The sequence below is a fragment of the Vombatus ursinus genome, unplaced genomic scaffold, assembly GCF_900497805.2.
Source record: "Vombatus ursinus unplaced genomic scaffold, bare-nosed wombat genome assembly UNPS02014172.1, whole genome shotgun sequence".
Lineage (NCBI taxonomy): Eukaryota > Metazoa > Chordata > Mammalia > Diprotodontia > Vombatidae > Vombatus > Vombatus ursinus.
This window is the reverse complement of record NW_020953950.1, coordinates 2,767,853-2,788,976: the sequence shown is the minus strand read 5'-3', so window position 1 is coordinate 2,788,976 and position 21,124 is coordinate 2,767,853. Positions and strand designations below refer to the sequence as shown.

The window sequence follows — 21,124 nt, the reverse complement described above, 5'->3', positions numbered from 1 at the left end:
CTGGCTGTAATGTGTACCAGCCAACACCAGAGGGCACTCTGAGCAACTGCCAAGCTCCCAGAGTTTCGTTTTCTAGATTTTAAAATATCTTTTGTTTTTGTAGTATCTTCATTTCCCAATATGCACCTCTCAGACAGCCTTTACTCATAACAAAGGATTTTTTTAAAAAGTGTTCAGCAAAACTAGCCAATGTCTGATTCTGTAGGCAAGGTTCTACACCCCTAGTCCCACCGTTTAGCAAAGATATCTCTGTCTTTCATAGCATCCCACGATTCTAGATTTGGAGATTGAAGGGACTTTAGAGTTCATTTAATTCAACCCCCTTATTAGGAAACTGAGGCCATTTTCTGCCTGCCTCTTAACTCTTAGTTCTTTCCCCTCTGTAGTCTAAAGAATTCGAGTGTGGGATTGTCCAATCAGATTTCTTAGGGCCTCGGCCCCCATCCCACCAGGAAACATTCCTTCCTTTCCTATTCCTTCTGTGTGTTTCTTTTATTCACACATTGGAAAGAGTGTGGCAGCCTTCCAATCCTTTCTCCGACACCATCTGTGTGATGTTCAGTTTCCTCACCTGTACAACAAGGGAGTTGGACCAGATGGGCTCTGAACACCTTGACATCTCTATTCCAGGATCCTAGGGTACCACACCTCTCTGGGCCTCAGTTTCCTCATCTGTAAAATAAAGGGGTTGAACCAGATGGGCTCTGAGATCTTATTTCCCTTGCTGTATCATCAATGATCCTTCGTCTCCTTCCTCCAGCTCTAAGACACCCTGCAATAAGCATCTAACTAACATCAAAAGATTAATAAGGAGCACACGTTCCTCAGTGTGTCCTCTCAGTCCTGCAAAGGTGCAGAGCTAAGATCTCAGCACAGACATAAGCCGCACCTCCCATGACATCTCTGGAATCAGGCCATATCAAGGTGGGAATCCCCTCGGGCCTTATTGGTCTTTTTCTCTCTTGCTTTCTAGGATAGGAGCAAACCAGAAAGTTCAGTTCACTGTTGCTCCTCATTGGGAGCTGAGGAAAAAGGGGTTTTCTACTTGTACATTTGTAGCATGTGAAATTAGACTTTTGAATAATGAAATGGTGGAAATTCGGTGCTCCAAGAGAGCCTCTTCTAGAGATGCAATAAGAGGCATCTGGTGCCATAAAGACAGGGATGGATTTGGAATCAGAAGACCTGGGGCTGCTACTTATACTTGTGTGACCTTGCACAAGTCATTTCCCCTCTGTTGTCTTTGGTTTCCTCATCTGACAAACCAGAGGTTTGGACTAGATGGGCTCTGAGATCCTATTTCCAGCTCTAAACATTGATCTCTTCCAGTTCTAAATCGATGAACCAAATGTGACTGATGCAGAGCACTTGAAGCCCCTCTGGGAGTTTCCCTAGGCACTGGCCACAGAGAGTTTCAAGTCCTTTACTTTGCATCAGTCTTCTCCCGACATCTCTGTCCTATTAGGCCAAGAAAAAAGTCTCTTGGGCTTCCTCAAAGGGAGAAGCAACTATCACCTGCCACCAGAGTTCATTCAAAAGTAAACCCTTCTAAGGTTACCTTGTGTTCACTTCATATATGTCTTGGGTATACATACGTATAGACACAGACAGACAGATAATCTCCTCCAATAGGATGTAAGCCCTTGGAGAACAGAGACTATTTCAATTTAATCTTTGTATTACTAGGCCCTAGCCCAGTGCTTGGCACATAGTAGGTGCTTAATAAATAATAGTTGATTGATTAATGAAGAAGCAATTGAACTGCTCCCAGGAGACAACCATCCTTCATTCTCCTATTTCCTTGAAAATCTGAGCCAGTCATAGCTGCTTAAATAACCAGCTAGGTGGTGAAGTAGATAAGAGTACTGGGCCTGGAGTAAGAAGACATGAGTTCAAAGGTGACCTCATACACTTACTAGCTATGTGACTTTGAGTAGGTCACTTAACCTCTGTCCGCCTCAGTTTCCTTATCTGATAATAATAGTCCCTGCCTCCCAGAGTTGTTGTGAGGATCAAATGAGGTATTATTTGTAAAGCACTTAGCCCAGAATCTGGCACAGAGTAGGTGATTAATAAATGCTTCCTTCCTTCCTTCCTTCCTTCCTTCCTTCCTTCCTTCCTTCCTTCCTTCCTTCCTTCCTTCCTTCCTTCCTTCCTTCCTCAGGTATGACCTGCCTAAGGGACAGTGGCTATCTGGGCAAATTCAAGTGCCTTGAACTTTGTGCCCTGTGGACATTGAAGGGAGTTTTCCTTACACTGACATTATTCCTTAAAGCAGTTACAGACTCATAGACCATCAGAATCAAAAGGAACTTATTTTACAGATAAGGAAACTGAGACTGAGGGAAATTATATGACTTGGTCAAGACCATATCTTTAGTAGGTAGGAGAGTTGGGCCTTGATGCCAGGTCTTCTGAGTGCCAGGCCAGTATTCTTTTGGAATCTGGATTGCTAAGATCCCTCCCAGTTCTAAATCAGTGGCCTCTATTGGATTCCAAAGCTAAAAAGTTCACCAGTTGGGCAGAAGTTGAAAAATACTCTGTTCTTCCCCACAGACTGCCTGGTGACAAGCCACCCCAGCATCCTCCTCCCATATCATCGGACAAAATGAAGGTTTGCAGAACCATTTCAGTGAATAGAAAATTGTGGAAAAAATCCAAAGCAGTCAGTTCTGGCCCAGGCATGGCCTGGACTACATCTTACCCTGTTGCCACTTTGCCAGAGGCAGCTCATAATGGACTGAGCCTGGACTTGGCAACAGGAAGATCTGGATTTCAATCCCACCTCAGCCACTTACTATGGATGAATCTCCGTTTCTTCATTTGTAAATTGAGGATAATAATAGCACCTTCTTCACAGGGGTTGTTCTGAGAAGGAAATGAATTGTTTTAAAAAAAATGCCTTATAAACCTTAAAGCTTGTATAAAATAGGAGCTAACATTATTCTTCAGGTTGGAAGCTCTTTGAGGTTAGGGACTATATCTCAAAGCATGGGGTTTTTTTTGTCTGTTTTTTATTTTTATTTTTATTTTTTGGTGAGGTGATGGGGTGAAGTGACTTGTTCAGGGTCACACAGCTAGTAAGTGTCAAGTGTCTGGGGTCAGATTTGAACTTGTCTTCCTGACTCCAGAGCTGGTGCTCTATCCACTGTGCCACCTAGCTGCCCCCAATTAGGGACTATATCTCTCCCCCCATTCAATGGGTTTCTCTTAGTGAAGTAAAGGGGAAGGGGGAAAAGGAAGAAACATTTAGTAAGCACCTACTGTGTGCCAGGTACCATTTCCCAAGCGCTTTACAAATCTCTCATTTGATTGTCACAACAACCCTGATAGGTAGGTGCCATTATTATTATTCCCATTTTGCAGTTGAGGAAACTGAGGCACAGAAAAGATAAGTGACTTGCCTGAGGTCAAGTTGAGACTGGATTTGAACTCAGGTCTTCCTGACTCCAGGTCCAGTGCTCGAGCCACTGGGCTACCTGGCTGCCTCTAAAGGGCCCTGAACATAGGGGTGTTCCAGCTAGGATAATTTCTACCGGAGAAGCACCCCTTTCACTTCCTCTACTCTCCTCCCTACTCCATTGTGTACTTGCTTGGGGACAGCAAGAAGTGACAAGGGACATAGCACGGGACAAAGCTCTAGGTCAGCAGAATGGATGGACGGCTGCGTAACAGGTTGGTGGGCCTGCTCTCTGCGAAGGCTGGCTGCTGAGTTGTGGTAAGAGCAAGTTCTTAACCTTACCCCCTAGGCAAGTTAGGGGAGGTTTGTTTTTAACCTTAAAAGGTATTGAGACTTTAAGGCTTGACTGACTCAGGAGAATTGGGATTGGGGAGGCTCAGGTTATGGATGTCACTTCCTCATCACTTGACCACAGCCGCAAGGAGCTCCAGAGGTACTCTGATGTTTGACTGATGGACCACGATGATGGCTGAGGAAAGGAGTCTTTGCTCAGCCACATCGACTTGAGGCCTCTATCCTCAATGCCTATTCCTGCTGAATATTCTCCTGCTATGGCCAAGTCAATCTCTTCTGTTGTTAAACATCGAACGACTCACTAGTGTCCCATTTTGTTCTGATATCGAGCCTAAACCACCAGGAGACTGGTTTGAGTCAGGCTCAGCCCAGATCATGAGTCCACTCATCCCACGATGGCCTAGCCCAGGCCAAAGGTTCTAAGAGGGTTTAGCCAGTAACCAGATAGTGGAGACCAGGAAAATCATAGGCCTTCCTGAACTCTGGTTTTAGCCTGATCCAGCATTACACGCCCCAGGCTGAGCTGACTATTGGAGCCCAATATTTCTACATCAATGAATGAATCCAACAAGAATTTATTTAGGGCCTACGTGTACCAAGCCCTGTGCAAGGCCCTAGAGATTCAGGTACAAAAGTGAGACAGTCCATAATTACATTCCACCAGAGCGATACAATATGTTCTTTGATGTTCAGTCATGTCTGACTTTCTGTCACCCCATTTGGGTGACAGAGACATTTCTTGGCAAAGATACTGGAGTGGTTTGCCATTTCCTTCTCTAGCTCATTATACAGATGAGGAAACTGAGGCAAACAGGGTGAAGTGACTCGCCCAGGGTCACACAGCTAGTGTCTGAGGGCGGATTTGAACTCAGGTCTTCTTGACTCTAAGCCAGCACTCTACCCACTGAGCCACCAGCTCCCTCCTCCAGAATGTTCTAATCCTCAACCAAAAGGTGAGGGGTACAGCATTCTAGGAACTGAAGGGTGAGGGCTAGAATACTCTAGTCTTTTAGTTCTCCTGACTTCTTTCTAGGCTCAGATCAATCCACCTTCCACAGGAAGCCTTTCCTGTTTCCCTTCTCAGATTATGTTCCATCTTCTCTGTACATATCTTGGTGTCCCTTATTATTTATGTGCTGTCTCCCATCTTGGAGGGGAGCTAGGTGGCACAATGCATAGAGTATCAGGCCTGGAGCCAGGAAGACCTGAGTTCAAATCTAGCCTCAGATACTAGTTGTGTGACCCTGGGCAAGTCACTTCACCCTGTTTGCCTCAGTTTCCTCACCTGTAAAATGAGCTGGAGAAGGAAATGACAAATCACTCCAACATCGCTGTGAAGAAAACCCAAATGGGGTCACGAACAGTCTGACAGGACCGAAAACAATTATACAACAACACCCCCTTGGCTTGTGATCTTCTTGAGAGAAGGAGCTGTGTTTCGGCCTTTCTTTGTACCCTCAGCGCTGTGCCAGGCATTAATAAATGCTTATGGACTGACTGACAAGGTGTCCGCTGCTGCCTCAGTCTGCAGCTGGGGGACAGTGCTGTCTTACTGTTTTTTCTCAGCCTCCTCTTCCACACCTCCAGCCTTGATATCGCCAACTAAACCACAAAACCTTCCCTTAAATATGCCAAGTACAGGTCTGTTACTTTCAGCACTGAATGGCAGGTCTCATTACTCCACTAAGTTCCGGTTAAGTCCAGGATGCCACAACAGCCTATGAATAGGGAGGTGAAGGCCACTTGTGTAGGAGGACATGTGCAAGGGAGAAAGAGAGATGCTGGGAAGGCTGGGTGCACATACAATATAGACTATAAGCTCTGTGAGGAAAGGGACTGTACATTGCGTCATTCCCAGGGCTTCGTCCTAGGTTCTGCACACTGGACACACTGATACAATGTTTGTTAAATGTTCCTAAAGCTTTGTGCTTTTCTGAAGCCCAGGACCGAGGCCTCATATAGCATGCCCCATGTTTCCTTTCATTGGCTCCTGCCAAGACTCTGTGGGATCTTCTCAACCAAGTGAAAGAAATATATGCTGATGCTGCTAAGATTCTCCAAGTCACTCACTTCCCATGAGAGTGAGGAACTTCTCCCCCTGTAGATGGAAATGTTTCGAGTAATTTTGACATCCCAAATTGGGACCCGTTTGGGCTGGTCCTGGGCCATGAAATAAGGTCACAGTGAGACAGAGTAGAGCTACAATTATTACCTAGAGTCACAGGAATCATAAGATGTCAGAAATGGAGGGCCCCTAGAATCCAGAATGTCAGAGCTGGGAGGGCCCTTAGAACATAGAATGTAAGAGCTGGGAGGGCCCTTAGAATGCAGGATGTCAGAACTGGGAGTGCCTTTAGAACACAGAATGTCAGAGCTGGGACGGCCCTTAGAACACAGAATGTCAGGGCTGGAAGGACCCCTAGAATCCAGAATGTGAGAGGTGGGAGGGGCTGCCTTCTGAGCTGATTGCTAGGGACATCATTTCCCCAAATCAATCAGCCAGTCAACAAACATTTCTCAAGCCATTACCATGTGCCAGGCCCTGCACTAAGCAGGGGGGATGGAAGATGGCGTCATCTGAAAGGAATAGCAATCAGGCCAGGACAGCTGGAATGTTTGTATGTAAAGAAGTCAAGTGAAAGAAAATTGGAAATGGAGGAAGGGCCTGGTCCTGAATGTGTCCCCTGAGCTCTGGGGATCAAGGCCACTCCAATGGGACCTCAATGAGAGAACTGAGATGCCAAGCTATTTTTCTCTATAAAATATTCAAATGAAATCATGCATTTTCCCCAAATATTTTTTCCACGTTTTTCAGAATAAAAATAGGCTTCTTTTCTACCATTTTGCTCTAGAGTTTCTTTAACTCTGCCTTTATGCAGGATAAATCTTACCCCCAGACTGGCATTTATGGAATTGAATTGAACTGAAATTTCTGGGTCCTTAGTTTGCATTTGCCTTAAGGAATTCCTTGGTGATCTATGTGGGCTTTTGATTCAGCTTAAGTTATTGGCTTCTCTCTCCATTTTTTGCTCTAGCTGGGTTGACAATAATATGACAAAGTGGCCCCAGAGTCTCTATGATCTCCAGTAGGAGGCGCTGCCTCTGTCCACCTCCCTTAACCTCAGCTGGAGCAGGATGGGTCTCTCACTTTCCACTTCTGACTCACAATTACCCAGATCTTAACCTGGGCCACCAGCATTAAGCTGGGCCACCAGCCAAGATCAGGAGCTGCTAGTTTTCTTCATGTAAAAGATCAATGCATGATAGAAATGAAAGACTGGAATGCAAGGGGTATACAGTTCATAGAAATCCCCAGCCAGAGTTAGGCACCACTAGTTGCAACAGAAATCAGCTTTTCCTATTTTAGACTATTGTCTCTTTCACAGTGATATCAGTGGGGGTGGTGGGGGAGGAAGAAGGAAGGAAACAAACATTTATTAAACACCTACTGTGTGCCAGGCATTATACTAAATGCTTTATAAATATTTTCTGAATTAATCTTCATACCAACCATGTGAGGATATTATTATCCCCATTTATAGTTGAGGAAACTGAGTCAAACAGAGGCAAAGTGACTTGCCCAGGGTAACACAACCAGTCTCTGAGGAAGAATTTGAACTCAAGTCTTTCTGACTCCAGGCCCAGTGCTCTATCCACTGCACTACCCAGCTGCCTAGGTGGGGAGGGAGTTCACAAGTCAGACTCTGGAGGGGACAGGGCAGCTCATGGAAGTTATCCCTATCCCCACTGCAGGGCCAGGGCAGTGAGAGAGGCTTCCCAAGTCATCACTCTCATCATCCCATCATTTCTTCCTAGGTCCTGCTTCTATTTACTCTGCATAGCAAACACCCCCATCATCAACAGCAATGCCTCATAACAATCTCTCAGCAAGGAGAAGTTGGAAAGCAAAATGCCAGACCCAGTTGGCATGTGCCTACAGGGGCCCCAGTCCTAAAATGGAGGGCAAACTCAGAACTCTTACTCCCAACTTGATCAAATACCTCCTGGTGACTTTCTCGCATAAATCTCCACAAAGATAATGCCAGGACATCATTAGTGGGTGAACCCTGGTGGTGACTCCATAGTAATGAGGGACACATGGCCTTCATGGTACCTAGATCTGAGACCCAGGGCTTTTTGAGCCTTCCCCCCACCTTTTTCCTTTGGGACCAGATTTGTGGTTTCATCACATTTATTCCCTGGGAAGAAACGTTCTCTAGCAGTGCATCTTTTTACATTTAATAATCTTATGGCATTTCCTAGAGGAACTGAGAAGTTAAGTGACTTGTCCAGGGTCACAGAGCCAGCCTGTATAGAAGGGTGGAGATGGGCCCAGACCTCCCTCACTCTAAGGTCAGCCCTCTGGCCATTAGAGTATACTCCCTCTCTCCCTAATAGACTTTTGCCATGCTCTGATGCTAGGACTTCATTAATGGGAATAAAAATATGATCTTTAATTGTGTATGAATATTTAAAATAATTACAATTGAAAGCAAAAATAACTGTTTCTTCCAAAACTGCCCAGTAAGAGTTTTAGAAATAGCTGATCATCACTTTTAGTTTGCCAATATATCACTAGCCAGTGGTGCCAGTGGTGCCAGGTAGGCCCACGATGGGATTCCACAGCTGCCATCTCAGCATCAACCTTGCAAAGTTCGAAAGACCTATATCCAAGCTGGTAGAAGGGTGATGCATTTTTCAGCTATAGCCAATCTTGAAGATGACCTAGTAAGTCATATAGAGACTAGCATGGGATGAAGTGACATTGATAATAACTGACATCTATATAGACCTTTAAAGGATCTCAAAGTGTTTATGCACCTTTCCCCCCTCAATTGATTCTCACAATTAATAAACTCTTTGAGATTATATTAGGTTTCTCAGCTGCCATATCACACTGTTGGCACATACCGAGCTTGAGGCCCACTCAAACCCCCAGATCTTTCCAATGAACTGTTGCCTGGCCTTACCTCTCACACTGAGTCCCAATTCTGTCATTATTCATACTATATGAACTGGGACAACTCATTCCGACTCAATGAGCCTTAACTTCAAAGTGAGGATGTTGGACCAGAGGTGATCAAGGGCCTTTCTATCTTTAAAATTATATAATTGTATCAGATAATTTTTGCTTAATTGATTTTCTTTGTCACAGGAAATAGTTCCACCTAGAAGGGGGAAGGGGTTGGAAATAACTGTGATGTCAAGATAAAAGGCATTAATAAAATATTTAAAATAAACTAAAAATTCCATAATTATGATTAGAGAATCGAATAGAGAAAAGGATGTAGATGGAAGACAGAAAAAAGGACAGAGAACCAATGAAGAAAGAAAAATATAAGATGGAGCGCGATAGAAAAATCAGTCAATAATCCCTACATCCCTTGGTGGCTGATCTAACACCTCATAACAGAATAACTTTCCTGAAATAATTTTCTTCCCCAATAAACCTAGGAAAAACTAGCTTGGTTTTCACATCCTCTTTGAAAGGTGGAAATTGCATCCCATGAATGACAAAGTACCATCATGGTTTCTACTTCTCCAAAAAACCTTCCATTCTTCCTGACAGCCATAGGTAAGGTGGTTTTTGGAGAAAGTTCCAGTCTTGAACCACAAGAGGCCATGTGATTTTGTGGAACATGAGTATGTTAGGATATTGATCTCTGGAAAATTTTGTGAAGAGGTAAATGGTCAAGAACGATGGCAGACCTTGAAAATGGACACAATACACGAAAACGGCTGTTTGGCATTTAAAGCCCTTCAGAACCTGGCTCCCTCCTACTTCTCCAGTCTTAGGATAGCTTATTCCTCTTTGATCCAATGGTGCCGGCCGTTTTGCTGTTCCTCCCACAAGATGCTCCATCTCTGGATTCTTTGCATCTGCACTGGCTGTCCCCCATGGCTGGAATGCTCCCCCCTCCTTCTCCTGCCTCCTGTCTTCCTGAAAGTCCCAGTTGAAATCTTACCTCCTACAAGAAACCTTTCCCAATGCCCCTTAATGTTCATGCCATCCCCTTGGTGATCATCACCATTTCTGTACATTCTCGTTTGCACGTTGTTTCTCCCACTAGACAGTGAGTTCCTTGAGACCAGGAACTGTCTTTTGCCTTTTATTTGTACCCCTAATGCCTAGTACCATGCCTGGCACATAACAGCCACTTAATAAATGCTTATTTCCTGACTGGTTGCATTTGGGGGGCATTCTTCTGGGGGGAATGACAATTTAAATTGCCCTTCATTTCCTTGGTTCTACAAACTGATTTCATAGACGAGGAGAGAGTTTCACTGACTTCATTCAATCCCCTCTCATATCTTCTTTCCCCAACCCCAAGCTATTAGCTGGTACTGCTAGAACTTGGCTACTTTCCCTGGGTGGGATCAGCTGCTCATTTGTTCCCCCCTTAAAATGCTAGACTTCAGAATCTAACCCATTAGCTCAAGTCATTAACTGGCTCTTGTGGCTTATTTTTATATAAAAAATGTGTTTACTTCTTGCCTCCAATGAGAAATATAACAATGATAATTTCTTTGTGTGTGTGGGGGAGTAGATCAGGCTTGTGATTTCATCACTATTGTGAGCCCCTGGGAAATAACTTTCTCTTCCAGTGCAGATCACCACCTGGCCCAAGACTTATAGACCTGCCTGGAGCACTGTAAGGCTAGGTCCCTTGTGAGTATGACGCAGAGGCAGAGGTAAGGTTAGCACCTAGGTCTTCTAAATTCTGAAGCAAGCTTTCTGCTATTCAGCATTGGACAGTAATGATAATATCAAACATTTATAAAAGTGCCTTAGAGTTTGCAAAGTGCTCAACACACGTTATCTCATCTGACCCTCACAACAACCCTGTGAGGTAGGTGCTGTGATCATCCCCATCTTACAGATGAGGAAATCGAGGCTCAGGGAGGTCCACTGACTTGCCTCAGGTCGTGTGGTTAGTAAGTGTCTGAGGCAAGATTCAAACCCAGGTCTTCACAATTCCAAGTCACAGTTCTTGAGTCAGTCTGGCTCTGGGCTGGAGCCCCAAGCTGTCACTTGGGAGGTGGAGGGTATTTGGGTCCGACCCCACCATGGCCAATACCCCAGTAAGGTCACCGAGAAGTGAATGGACTCAAATCATCACTCTAGTCAAAGGCTATGAAGTCCTCCTATTTCCTGGTTGGGCCTCCTCATCCTCAGGCAGGAAGCTTTGACCTTTGCTCTCCCTGCAGACCCAAGCCAGGGCATGGCTTTTCTCAGAGGCTGGACAACAAAAGGATGGTTTCCTCGGGCCCCTCTCTTTCTGCTGACTTCTAAGCCCTGAGAACAAAGGCCCCCAGCCATGCCAACAGGGTCTGAGACCTCAAGGTCTAGAAGAGGGAGAAAGGTCTTGCTGACCTTGCACCGATGGCAGACAACTCTTTCCTGTAGGGGCCATTTTCCCTTCTTTTCTCTGAGATGGGCTCCCGGCTTGGGTTCTTGGACACAAAGTACGAGGAATTCCCAGGTCAGTCATCCTCCTCATCATCTTCATCCTCTGTATCCTTGTTGGGGGCACACCTCTGGAAGCACTGGACCACAGTGGCCAGGAAGAAGCTGGAGATGATGGCAGCTACGGACACGGCCACGCCCGAGAAGATGATGATGAAGAGGTCTGTCAGGGAGAGGCTGAATTTGCACTCACTAAAACTGGCTTCGGACAGCTCATGCAGAAAGATCCTTCTGTTTTCCATGGGCAGGGAACACTGAATTTCACTGAGGCCTAAGGGGGAAAAAAAACCAGGCAGAGAAGAGAGCTTAGAACCCACTGGTTATTCAATCACAAGCTTTAGAACTCAAAAGGACTTGAAAGGCTATTTGGTAGAAACAGTGCTGGGTTCCGATCCCAGCTATTATATTTACAACTCATAAGACCTTGGGCAAATTGCTTATCCTCTCTTGCCTCGGTTTTCTCATTTATAAAATGGGAATAATTAGACCTGTCATACCAAACTCAGAGTTTTTGTGAGGACCAAATTAAGTAATATGTGTAAAGCACTTTGCAAATCTTTAAAAAATAATTGAGACGAGACTGGGTATTGCGAAGACATTGGTGTTGCAAACTCTCACTAACAAAGCAAATTGGCAAAGACTCTATAATAACGTCTTTGAGAGTTGCCTGGGATGCTGAGCCCATACAAATCAGAGGCAGGACAGAAATCCAGTCTTCTGCCTTGGAAGTCAGCTCTCAACTCACTATATTCTACTCTTGCAAACCTTAAACTGCTGTATACAAATGCCAGTTTTAGTTACCTGAGTTGGGGAAGCTAGGTGGCACAATGCCAGGCCAGGAGTTAGGAAGACTCATCTTCCCGAGTTCAAATCTGGCTACAGACACTTACTAGCTGTGTGACCCTGGACAGGTCACTTCACCTTGTTTGCCTCAGTTTCCTCATCCGTAAAATGAGCTAGAGAAGGAAATGGCAAACTACTCCAGTTTCTTTGCCAAAAAAATGACCCCAACTGGGGTCATGAAGAGTCAGATAGGACTGAAAAATGACTGAACAGATTACCTGAGTTACTCTGGTTAAGTCATTTAAACTCTCTGGGCCTCAGTTTCCTCATTTGTAAAAAAAGCGTGTTAGACCAGATAACTCTAAGACTCCTTTCAGTTCTAGGTCTATAATTCCAGAGCAAAATCAAGTCCAGAGAAAGTAAGTGACTTACACAAGCTAACTCAGATAATAACTGACATTTATTTATACAGTGCTTTAAGGGCTACAAGGAATTTCACATATAGCATCTCACTTGATCCTCACAACAAGCCAGTGAGGTGGGAGTCATAATTATTCCATTTTACAGATGAAGAAACTGAGGCTGAAAAAGCAGTTGTAATAGTAACAGCAACAGATATTTGTAGAATACTTTGAGGTTTGCAAAGCATCACATCTATCATCTCATTTGAACCTCACAACAATCTTATAAAGGCAGTGGGAACTACCATCACCCCTATTTTATTTTATTTTATTTTACTTTATTTTATTTTATTTTATTTTGGCTAGGCAACAGGATTAAGTGACTTGCCCAGGGTCGCACAGCTAGTAAATATCAAGTGTCTCAGGCTGGATTTGAACTCAGATCCTCCTGGATCCTGGGTCAGTGCTCTATACACTGTGCCACCTAGCTGCCCCATCACCCCTATTTTACCAGGGCATACTAAGACTCAGATCACGCAACTTGTTTCAAGACACACAGCTGATCAGTATCTGAGGTGAGATTCGAATCCAAACAGACTGCTTTTTCAACTTCGACATAAGCCACACAGGCTAAAGGACCCATAAGATGGCTGATGAAGAAAAATAACGCAAAGGTTGTTAGGGGTCCACGGAGCCAAACCCAGACACTCTGAATTGACACATTTCAGTCCCAGTATGACAAGAAGGATGAGGAAGAGGAAGAGTGAAAGAAGCTAGAAAAACCTAGCTCTACGAAAAGTCAAGTCGACAACCGTTAAGCACTCATTAAGCGCCTGCCACATGCCTGGCGTGGTGCTAAGCACTGGCTAAAATTAATGAATAAATGAAAGATCAACAAACACAGAGAATGACTTCTTTTTTCCTTCCTAGACAGTAGGCATGCAATTGTCCACACAGTTCACAGAGTCTCAGAGCTGAAAGGAACCCCAGAAGTTGATTCGGCAAACCCATGATTTAATAAGGATGCCCTCTCCCCAATTTCATGAACACGTGACCGATCGGCCAAGCAGCCCACTCCACCAAGGAAGAACTCAAACGATCAGGAAGGGTTTTCTGGCATCCAGCCTGAATCTATCTCTCTGCAGCTTCCACCCCCTGCTGTTCCCCATCCTGTCTTTTGGGGCCAACTGGAACAAAGCTAATCCCTCTTCCACACGGCGGCCCCTCCAGTGCTCCGAGACAGCAATCACATCCTCCTGGGTCACCTCCTTAATCAAAGCTCCAGCTTCAAATAGAGGAGCTTTACTGTAACTGCTTCTTATAATCTCCAATTTGGGAGACGGACTTTTTTTCTTTCCTTAAAGGGACCAAAGCTTTTCTGAGATCACTTGAAATGTTTTGAACAAATACTGAACGTGCATTTGTGTGTGTGTGTGTGTGTACTTTTTGTTGGAAGGGGGCTACAAAGTATACAAAAGGGTATAAAAAGAGCTATCCAATAATGTCCTAAGGAGTATCAATTTCTTAATCTGAAAAGTGGGGACAAAAATTCTTACCTCTTCTTTACTATGCCCCTGCCCAGTTTTAATCTGTCTTCAGAATAAGAGGAATACACTACTTGTTTTGAGCTGCCTGAAACTAAAACCCTTTCTAAAGCTATCATCTTTTTTTTTCTGATCTACAAATTCAGTACAATTATTTATCAATCAAGAACCACTCTTTTTAAAAGCACTTACTATGTGCCTATATATTACATACTATACTACAGAGTGCTGGGACTACAAACAGAGTTCAAATCTGGCCTCAGACACTTACTAGTGTGTGACCCTGGGGAAGTCACTTGACCCTGTTTGCCTGAGTTTCCTCATCTGTCAAATGAGCTGGAGAAGGAAATGGCAAACCACTACAGTATCTTTGCCAAGAAAGCCCCAAATGAGGTCACGAAGAGTAGGATATGATTCAACAACAATTTTCAGGGCAGCTAAGTGGTGGAGTGGATAAAGTACTGGGCCTGGAGTCAGAAAGACCAGTCTTTCTGAGTTTAAATCTGAGCTCAGATACTTACTAGCTATGTGACACTGGGCAAGTCACTTAATCCTATTTGCCTCAGTTTCCTCATCTGTAAAATGAACCAGAGAAGGAAATGGCAAACCACTTCAGTATCTTGGCCAAGAAACCCCCCAAATGGAGTCACAAAGAGTTAGACACAATGTAAAAGACTGAACAACAAAAACATATATACACTATAGTATACGCTCTGGAGATATTAAAAAAGGCAAAAACAGTCCTTGCCTCCAAGGAACTGACATTCTAAAGGAAAGACAACATGGAAATAAGTATGTACATATAAGATATATACGGATCAGATGAGAGGTAATCACAGAGGAAAGCCCTAGTAGCTAGAAGAGGCCAGGAAAGGCCTCCTACAGAAGGTGGGATTTCAGTTGAGTCTTTTTCTTTTTTTTTTTTTGCGTGAGGCAGTTGGGGTTAAGTGACTTGCCCAGGGTCACACAGCTAGTAAGTATCATGTGTCTGAAGCTGGATTTGAACTCAGGTCCTCCTGAATCCAGGGTCGGTGCTCTATCCACTGCCCCACCTCGCTGCCCTCAGTTGAGTCTTGAAGACAGCCACAAGACCCAAATGAAGAAGGAAGGGATTCTAGGCATGGGAGATAGCCAGTGAAAAGGCATGGAGATGAGAGATTGAATGTTGTAGGATTTTAGAGGTGAAATCTTAGGACTTTGAATGCCAGAACCAGCAGGGGCCTTAGAGGACATTTAGTTCAACCCCTTTATGTTACCATTGAGGAAATTATGACCTGGAGAAAAGGGTCTTGTCTAAGGTCACAGTAGTAACCAGTGGTAGAGCTCAGATTCAAACCTGGGTCTTTGGAGCCTAAAGCCGCTAGGCTGGGAGTTCTGACGTACTACACAGTGAGTCGTACCTGTTTTCTAGCAGTTCCACCAACACTGAATTTTGGAACTTTTAATTATTTTGGCCAATTTGGTTGGCCAGAGTGGGGTCTTCTTGGCAGTGTGGGGTAAAGAGCTTTGGATTTGAAATCAGTATTCAAACCTTGCCTCAGGCACCTTCTAGCTATCACTGCTTCATTTTGTGTGGAGGAGGAGCCCACTTTCAGGTGACTATTTCCAATGTGTGTTTCATCTCTTATAAAATGATCCTACCCTTGGATCGTTTTTTCTATTAGGAGTTAGACAGGGGAAAAAAAAAGAGGCAGGAAAAATCATCCCAAATCTTATTATCTCTAAACCGTAATAATAATAGGGCTTTAAATAATTACAAATAATATTCCATTTGATCCTTATGACAGCACTATGAGGTAGGTGCTATCATTAGGAAACTGAGGCTGAGAGATTCCAGTGTTTTCTCCCTGTTGATTATCTCCCATTTATCCCGTACATAGTTTGTGTGTTTGTAGTTGTTTGCATGTTGTCTCTCCCCTCAGGCTGTGCGCTCAAGAGCAGGGCCTGCCTTGGGGCCCAGTGTCTGACACACAGTAGGTGTTTAATAAATGTTTGTTGACTATTAATTGACTTGCCCAGGGTCACACCGCTAGCCTCTGGGGTCAGATTTGAACTTGGCTCCAAATGCCTCCACCACTCTTTCCCACTGCACCACTTAGCTGCCTGTTCACATAAGCTTAAAAATAAAGCCAGCTAATTAAAGGCCCGTTGCCTTCACAAGTTGACTTTTGTTTACGGCTTCAGTCTCAGTGCCAGAGACTGAGGTGTGCCTCAGGACAGATCGGCTCTTTCCAAAAAACAGGTCTCACATTTCATCTATTGCTACGAGCACGCTCACCAGAAACTTGCGGAGGTGAGGGCCTCTAGGACAAAGGCACAGAGAGGCAGAGAGAAGATTCAGCCTGGGATAGAGGACAGAGCCCTGGATTCAGCAGCAGAGGAGCTGAGTTCAAATCCTGACTTTGCCCGTGGACTGCCAGTCACATCATAGGATTGCAGATTTAGAAATGGAAGAGGCAGGAGAGGAATACAGATTCCAGATATGGCAGTTTCTAGATAAGGAAGCAGAGGATCCAGGTCAAGTGAACCCAGGTCCTCCAAATCCAAATCCGAGGTTCCTTCTCTTGTATCATGCTGCTCCTCTGCCCCCTCAGTGCTCATGGCCTCAGTTTCTTCATCTGTAAAATGAGCTGGTTACTAACGGAATGAACAAGACCTTGGCTTGAATGCCATAACTAACATTCCCTCATGGGGTGACCACAGGATAAGTGACTTTGCCTCACTGGGCCTCAATTTCTTCATCTGTAAAGTGACCTCTAGGATCCCTCTCTTCTCTAATTTGATGAGGCTACGATTTGACTGTTCCACAGGATTATAGGATTTAGAGTTGGGAGGGACTTAGGTCCAAGGTCACAGTAATGAGTAGCAGAGCTCAGATCCAAACCATCCAAGGTCCAATGCCCAGATTTTATTAAGAAAGAAACTGAAAATGAAGGTAAAATGGTTTGCCCCAGATCACCAGGATCTGAATCCAGGCCCTCTGCCTCCAGATCCAGCCCTCATTCCACAGCTCTATGTCATCCCAAGCAGAGCACAAAGCTTTAATCTTTGAAAGGCACAGGGATTAAGCTCAGGACAGAAGTCTTAGAACGGCTGAAATCAGATCAGAACTCAGGGCTTTGGAGGTCACCGTCTAGCTGCTTCTAGTCAGACTCCTGGATACTACGTAAATCTCCTGGACGCTTTGCTCCCAGGGACAAACACGGATCTCTCCTCCTGCTCTATGGAACATGTACTGGGGCATAGCGCCTGGCACTCAGCCCTGGCAGAGTAGCCTCCTGAATTAAGCTTCTGTCACTCAGCCCATCGCTTCAAAGGTGACTTGAAAAACAGACAGAGAAGAGGAAGACCTGGCGGGGGTGGTGGGGATGAGAGGCTGGTCCGCTGAGAGGTTAGCTGAGGTCTCCATAGCAGCACCCTGCCTCCTCAGAAGGTCCAAACGTGGAACATTCAATTGGCCCTCAAATACCTGTTCTAATGATGCAGTAATAATAATCACTGACACATACTGCTTTGAGGTCTGCAAAACGCTTTCCCACGCATTATCTGTATCTTTAGAAGGCAGTGTGGTGCACTGGACAGAGTGCTGGATTTGGCACCTGAAGACCTCAGTTCAAATCTGGCCTCTGACACTTACTCCAGGTGTGACCCAGGAAAAAAGCAGTCACTTAATGTTGCCTCCATCCCTCTTGCCTCCTCCTCTGCCAGGGGACTCTCTGCCCAGGGTCATCCTGACTTCCACTTCGTCCCTTGGCAGGGTACCTTTCCTTTCCCCCAGCCATTCCTCCCATCATTCCAATTCCCCATTATGTTCTGTTTTCCCTCATTAGAGTGTAAGCTCCTTGAGGGGAGAGACTAGTTCTCTTTTTGCTTGTATTTGTGTTCCCCCAATTAGCATGGTGCCTAGCACTTAGTAAGTACTTAATAAATTTTGTCTGTCTGTCTAGCTATCTATCAATTTATGTATCTTTCTATTTCTATCTACCTAGCTACTTATTTATCTCTCTCTAGCTACCAATTTATCTACATCTGTCTACTTACCTATCTATATCTATTATTTAGCTGCCTGTCAATTTATATAATTTTCTATTTCTATCTACCTACCTATCATCCTGTCTAGCTACCTACCAATTTATACATCTTTGTATTTCTGTCTACCTACCTACCTATTTATCTATATCTACCTATTTATCTACCTCTATCTATTTACCTATTTCTCTACCTATATTTATTTATCTATCTATTTACCTATATCTATTATTTACCTACCTACCAATTTACACATCTTTCTATTTCTATATACCTATTTATCACCCATCCATATATCTACCTATCTACCTACCTAACAATTTATATATCTATTTCTACCTACCTATTTATCCATCTATCTCTATCTATCTATCATCATCTTCTCTCTGTTTCTCTCTCTCTCTCTCTCTCTCCCTCCCTCTCTCTCTCTCTCTCTCTCTCTCTCTCTCTCTCTCTCTCTCTCTCTCTCTCTCTCTCCCCCTCTATTGTTGCCTTATTGTAAAATGGGGCTAATAAGATCACCAACCTCACAGGAAAGTTAAGGATCAAATGAGAATATATTTTACAAATTTTAAAGAGAAAAGTAGAGATGTTTGTTATTATTAGTAGTAGTTGTAGTTAGAAAAGGACTTCACACACATCTTATTTGATTCTCACAATAACCTTGCAAGATTAGTCCTGAAGGTAAGATCGTCGCCATTTCTCATACAAACATAATGAGCCCAGAGAGGTTAAGTGACTCCCCCAAGGTCACAAAGCTAGTGAGTATTGGAAGCACACTTCAAACCCAGGTTGAAGAAGGTTATGGAGTAAACTACAAATGACTTTCATTTGACTTTGACTCAGTTATTTAGTTCTCATCTCCTCAGCTCCCCAGGGCCAAGCAGGGCCAGGGAAGTCAAGCTTAGAGACATAACCAGCTCTATCTGTCCTGGGGCAAGCTCAGTTCAGGGAGGTAATCTGGGAGTACAAGGAGGTGGGGCCTTGAAGGATAAAGCTATGAGAGGACCCCAGGGCTGCTGAGCTAGAGGACTAGGAATCCAAGTGAGGGGAGAAAGAGACCCCCACCACACGGGTGTCCTGGAGTGAAGCCCTGCCTGCTCCGTGCCAGTCAGAGCTCTAGTTACCCTTACCCCATCAGAATGCCCTGCCCTGGCTCTGGCCTGTCGCATAGTCCAAGCCCTGGGGACATTCCAGCCTCTCACCTGTTGCTGAAGGGGTCACACGATCCAGCCTAGGTTTCCTGAGAAACACACCCCTCCCTGCAAAGGTTATTTCTAGAATCACTGGCTTTTTCATTGATATGGCTACCTGCCCAATCCCAGCTGGTTTGTTTGCCCTCTTTCTCTTGCAGCCACAGATTATATCTGGCCGAGCCAAATATTTAGATGCATTTGCCTTCCCTGAACACACACTAAGTAATGAGCAAGGAGGCCCAGCAGTGGGCTGAGCTGCAGCAGAAGCCAGCCTAGGATCTAATATTCTTCTATAGGAGAGAATCTAAATTCAGATTGCCCTGGGCTGACTGTAAGGAAAGGCAGTAGCTTGCTCTCTGTTTCCCTTTCTGTTTACACATCAGTCAATCAATGAAACAATCAATCCACAAAAACCTATTGAACACCTCCTCTGATGCCGGTAACGTGCTAGGGGATGGGGATCTGAAGACAAAGAGGAAACAATGCCTGCCCTCAGGGAGACCATGAATGCATGCATGCATGTATATGCATGGATATGTGTGTATATAGTATACAGTATATATAGTCTATGCATATATGTATACATGCATGTAAATATGCACGTGCATGCATACTATATGCAGACATACAGTATATGCATATGTGTATATGTATGCGTATATGCACACGTGTGTGTATATATGCATGTGTTTACGTGTATGTATACATGTATATGTGTATATACTAGACAATATATACATTATATGCGTATATGTGTATGCTGTATTTCTGTACTATATATACACATGTGTATATGTGTATATATACATATGCAGATATACAGTATATACATGTATGTATATATGCACATGTGTATGCATGCGTGTATGTGTATGCGTGTGTGTATATATGTATACATGTGTATGTGTGTATGTATATGTATGTGTGTATATATACTATACAAAATATAAATATATGCATATATGTGTGTACTATGTACACATGTATATATGTACATATACTACATGCAGATACATCATATATACATATATGTATATGTGTATGTGTGCATATGCATATGTATATGTATATGTGTGTGTGCATGCATGCATATGTGTGTTTATGTATATATGTGTGTATGCATATATGTATACATGTATATGTGTATATACTATGCAATATGTACAGTATATGCATACATGTGTGTGTACTACATATACATGTATATGTGTGTATATATGATATGCAAATACACAGTATATACATATATGTGTATATATGTATGCATATGTGTGCGTGTGTGCACACATGCTATACATGTATGTGTGTTTGCATGCATGTATGTATGTGTATTGTATGTACTATACATATAATTTATACATGTATGTGTATATATGCTGCATGTATATGTGTATGTGTGTGCACATACCATGTGCAGGCATATAGTATATACATGCATGTGTGCATGTGTATACGTGTATGTGTTGTGTATGTATGGTATGTGCATGCATGTATACATATGCTTATATGCGTATGTGTATGTGTGTACTGTATACATGCATACAGTATATACATGTGTGTATATATGTATGTATATACTATATATGTGTATATTTGTGTATATATACTATATGCAGATATCTTGTATATATGTGTGTAGGTGTATATGTCTATACAAACGTGTATGCATGTATTTATGCATGTACTATACACATATATACAGTGTATACACATGTGTATATGTGTGTATACTATATATACATATATACATATGTGTGTACTACACATACATGTATGTGTATATATACTATGTACAGATATATAGTGTATACATGTGTGTGTGTATGTGTATGTATGTGTATATGTATCTATATGTGTGTGTACAGGTATATGAAACTTGTATGTATGTATATATAAAATTTTTCAAAATAAATTCAAGGATATGAAACTGGGCCCAGTACTAGTAGTCA

At 43.5% G+C, this 21,124-nt stretch overlaps 1 protein-coding gene across 1 annotated transcript in view; it reads right to left on the bottom strand.

Annotated features, from left to right (window-relative positions):
* Positions 1-11,239: 11,239 nt before the first annotated feature.
* Positions 11,240-21,124, bottom strand: part of LRRC38 (leucine rich repeat containing 38) — a 50,525-nt gene continuing 40,640 nt past the window's right edge. The window contains exon 2 of the mRNA XM_027859818.1: positions 11,240-11,493. Coding sequence (XP_027715619.1) covers positions 11,240-11,493 — 254 coding nt within the window. The remainder of the gene's footprint in view (positions 11,494-21,124) is intronic.